The sequence below is a fragment of the Suillus bovinus genome, assembly GCF_016758785.1.
Source record: "Suillus bovinus strain UH-Sbo-P2 chromosome Unknown EDB93scaffold_158, whole genome shotgun sequence".
NCBI lineage: Eukaryota > Fungi > Basidiomycota > Agaricomycetes > Boletales > Suillaceae > Suillus > Suillus bovinus.
This window is the reverse complement of record NW_024542214.1, coordinates 1-3,837: the sequence shown is the minus strand read 5'-3', so window position 1 is coordinate 3,837 and position 3,837 is coordinate 1. Positions and strand designations below refer to the sequence as shown.

The 3,837-nt window shown below is 47.0% G+C and overlaps 2 protein-coding genes across 2 annotated transcripts; both read right to left on the bottom strand.

The window, feature by feature from the left end:
• Positions 1-1,836: 1,836 nt before the first annotated feature.
• On the bottom strand, positions 1,837-2,470 carry EDB93DRAFT_1243719 (nucleotide-diphospho-sugar transferase; the record flags this gene model as incomplete). The annotated part of the gene is made up of 4 exons (XM_041452182.1): positions 1,837-2,002; positions 2,057-2,247; positions 2,292-2,375; positions 2,426-2,470. 4 exons carry the CDS (start codon positions 2,468-2,470, stop codon positions 1,837-1,839), a joined length of 486 nt encoding a protein of 161 aa, XP_041300929.1.
• A 165-nt stretch (positions 2,471-2,635) lies between these two features.
• Positions 2,636-3,789, bottom strand: EDB93DRAFT_1257140 (uncharacterized protein; the record flags this gene model as incomplete). Its single annotated transcript, XM_041454065.1, has 6 exons — positions 2,636-2,757; positions 2,814-3,055; positions 3,098-3,226; positions 3,327-3,405; positions 3,460-3,641; positions 3,692-3,789. 6 exons carry the CDS (start codon positions 3,787-3,789, stop codon positions 2,636-2,638), a joined length of 852 nt encoding a protein of 283 aa, XP_041300928.1.
• Between the last annotated feature and the right edge of the window lie 48 nt (positions 3,790-3,837).

Genomic DNA, 3,837 nt, shown 5'->3' with positions numbered 1-3,837 from the left:
CGAGAATACCATAGATGCCATGTTGAAGGCAGCCAAGAACTTAACACCTGCGTCGTCGAAACGCAAGAAGCGGCCACCTTACACAGTGGCCTTCATTGTCCACGTCCTGGAAAATCTGAACCCCAACGAGCCTCTTGATGCTGCAGTGGGCAGTTGCATCACAACAGCATTCTATTCCTTAGCCAGAGCCGGAGAATTCACAGTTCGAAACCTATCGGCTTTCGACGCGTCCATTCATGTCAAGTGATCCGACATCTGCAAGGAAACAGATCGCAACGGCCTTGCAACAACCATTTTTCGTTTGCCCCGTACGAAAACATCCCAAGCTGGAGAAGATGTTTTCTGGGCAAAGCAGAATGGCCCCACTGACCCAGAGGCAGCATTAATCAACCACTTTCGCGTCAATGACCCCCCCATCGACATTCCTCTATTTTCCTACAAGTTCGGCAATTCTCATCGGCCTCTGACCAAAATGAAATTCATCGCAAGACTCGCACGCGCTGCCAAGAGCGCTGGACTCGATCCACTGCAAGGTCACACAATTAGGATAGGTGCAACTTTAGAGTACCTGCTCAGAAACGTACCTTTTGACGTCGTCAAAACCATGGGACGGTGGGCCAGCGACGCCTTTCAAGTTTACCTCAGAGACCATGCTCAGATTCTAGTGCCTTACTTACAAGCAACACCAGCAGTTCAAGACGAGTTCCTGCACTACACAATGCCCCGCGTTCGATGATAGACAGCTCACGTGAGTGTTCATCCTCCTCCTATCCTCATGGGTATCCTCGGCTCGCTTGATGCGTCGTTGGGCTCCTACATCCTTGGGAATCGCAGCTCACCTTCTTCATGCAGGAATTGCAGCTTGGGACTGGGAGGCGCTGCGCGCCTTCGCCCATAAGCTCAGTAGACCAATCACCTCGATCGTAGACATCACACCTTGTAAATACAACTAGCGACAATGTCATTCGTGTTTCTTTTCAAGCCATGGAAACCGCGACCCAGTGACTCGCAAAGACAGACGATAATGATATGATTTTGCCCAGTGAATTTCATCGGAATCACTATCTACAGTGTATTGGAATGTCTCAATTTGGTGATTTTTCCAGTGGTAGTGCTATTCTTGGAAGCCTGAGAATCACCAAAGGAATCAGGAGCCGTTAAGCTTAATTGTGTAGAGGTTCATCTGTAGGCTACAAACAAACTTACAAAACCATCTCATTTCTAGTCAGTGAGTATTATGCTTAATTTTAACACTATAGCCTGGACGGATATTGTAGGACTCTCCACCATCACCAGAGAGGAATTCCATCGCATTGCCAGGAGTCACAAAGTCAGGATTAGCAATGATGAAAGCTAGAGGAAGGTGAAATTGAAATCATAGTAAATGCTGAATACGCTTACACTACAATGTTCCATAGTGTTGGGATAGTAGCTTGGATTTCATATATTGATGTGGTAAAGCCTGTTGGTGTTCGATACTGGTATAAAATCGAAAACATCATTTGATTTATCATACACCTTGTTTTGGTCTTGCATCACGAGAAAGGGATCATAGTCCATGTCGCAGAACAGCTTGATGTCTGGCCTGATTGGGGAAGATAAAGTAAGCTAAGCTACATCGCATCTCCTTCGGTTTCGTCTACTCACTCGACTCTCCAATAGTACCGCTATTGTTCCAAGAGCTCATGTCGATATAAGAATTAGCATCTGATTGGACAACCTCGCCAAAACGCATTACGATCACGTACGCCAGAGTTAAAGCGACACATGTTCCGGTATCTAGGAGCAGTTAGTTTGAAGCAGCGATGATAGCGTAGCATACGTATGAAACACTACCTAGAAAATCATCAGACTACACGTACAATTGAAACAGTAAAATAAGCTACCTCCGTAAATCAGATCGTTCCTAACCATGTCATCACGAGATTTGCTTGCTCGATATTCATCGATCCACGATGGTTGATGCCAATGATCAGACGGGATGAGACCAAATTCGACCGTGCTATTGATCAAGGCCCGTCAGCAGCTTCAAAAAATCGAGCGTGGAAGGGCGCACTCCTTGAAGTTCTGCGTAAAAGGCTGGTCGTTGAGGAAGACATAAGGATACTGGAACTTCCTGTTGAACCTATCCTCGAGTTGTTTCATACTGCTCATGATTCCCCAAAGGTCAGAGTTCCGTACAAGTACGACAAACGAGGTGTTCGCTTTGCGGTCTTGTAAGTGCATGAGCGAATCAGGTTGGTAGTACTCGTCGGGCACGGGTGTTTTGTAAAGAGGGCTTAACTTCAGACCAGTCCATTTTCCTGCGATATTGAGATGGGGGTCGCCTTTCCATATTCCTCATATGTAAAGCTCAGAATGTAGTGAATTGAAATCTGTTTCATTGTCAAGCCGGCTTAATTATCAAGTTGACATGAACACATACAATAACACCCAAGACAAGCAAGATGCAACGCATCGGGGTCGCCATCTTTCCAGTGCTAGTCCCTTTGGGACCTTTATTAACGCAAATAAAAAGAAAGGTAACTTGATGGTAAATGCAGGAGAAATATCTGGTATATGCCATAATGTATAGTCCATTAGTGGTCGCAGTCACAGATGATTCCAATTTGTTACCCCCAGAATAACCACCTAATTACCTATCCTCAAACGGATTTTCTGTGTATTCCAACTCATCATCGTTATCGTCTCTGTGTGTAGGTGGGACCTGTTCCCGAAGGAGTGATACAGGTCGTTTGGGCAGAAGTCCAAATTTAACTAACATGTGATGAAATCAGAGACACAAAGCAACGAAAGGGAGAAAGACGACTGACTAGCGTCAATTCCGCTCGGGGCGCCAATGCCCGTGGACGGCAGCCTTGAGGTGTCACTCGACTGCCGAGCAAGTTCAGGCGGAGGGGACATGCCCATGCCTGTGTTCGGCGGGGAATACGTCAACGAACCTGTATATGTTGGGCTATTGGTTGCAACGGATGTAGAGTTCGCTATAGGTTTGGTGGCAAAATTTGGAGGAACGTATGTTGGGCTTGGAGCAAGAGTAGGAACGGAGTCCGCCCTTGGATTTGAGTTGCCTCCAGCGCGACGGGGAGGAGATTACCAGCCACTTCCACGGATTCCACTTTCGCCCGGTGGATTGGGGTCGTAGTAGGATTCCTGATGCTGCGTGGGTTGTACACCGCCCCATGGAGGTTGAGATGTCTGACCCCACGTAGGCTGTGTATTTTGTCTGTAACGAAAAACCATTAGATGTTTCGCGTAAACGATGAACAGATTGGTGAAACGAATCTCAATGGAAGTGGGGGAACGTTTAGTAAAAGGCTGCGTACCTGGATGCTTGGCCCTGATCGTATTCCTGTATCTTCGCCTTGACTTTTGATACAATTGAAGATAATGTCCTCTTGCCAGCTAGTGGTTTCCGTAGTCAGTGACTGTCTATGATACAAGTATGGATGTACGTACTCTCTGCTATCTTGTTGAAACCATCGTGGAACTCTGCCAGTGTCCCGTTGTGGTAGAGTAACTGCCTGCGCCCTACTGTCATACCTTCCAGTTTCAGTTCCACTTCCCCGATCGCGACTAGCAGACCACCTCGACTGATAAGATTGAGGTCCTTGTCCCTGTTGCGGAGGGCGCCACTGATTCTGTGTAGGATGTAAGACGGCTGTTGGTCATGATGGAAGGATTGTCAGACAAAAACACCCGTTGCTCACGCTTATGATGAAATGCAGCGTGAAAGTTTTCCCTCGATTCAGAGCTCCACGTAGTTTGTTCCCTGCATCTCTTCTCCATGTTCGGTCTAGAACAAACATCAACACACAAACCGCTACCTATCGTCGC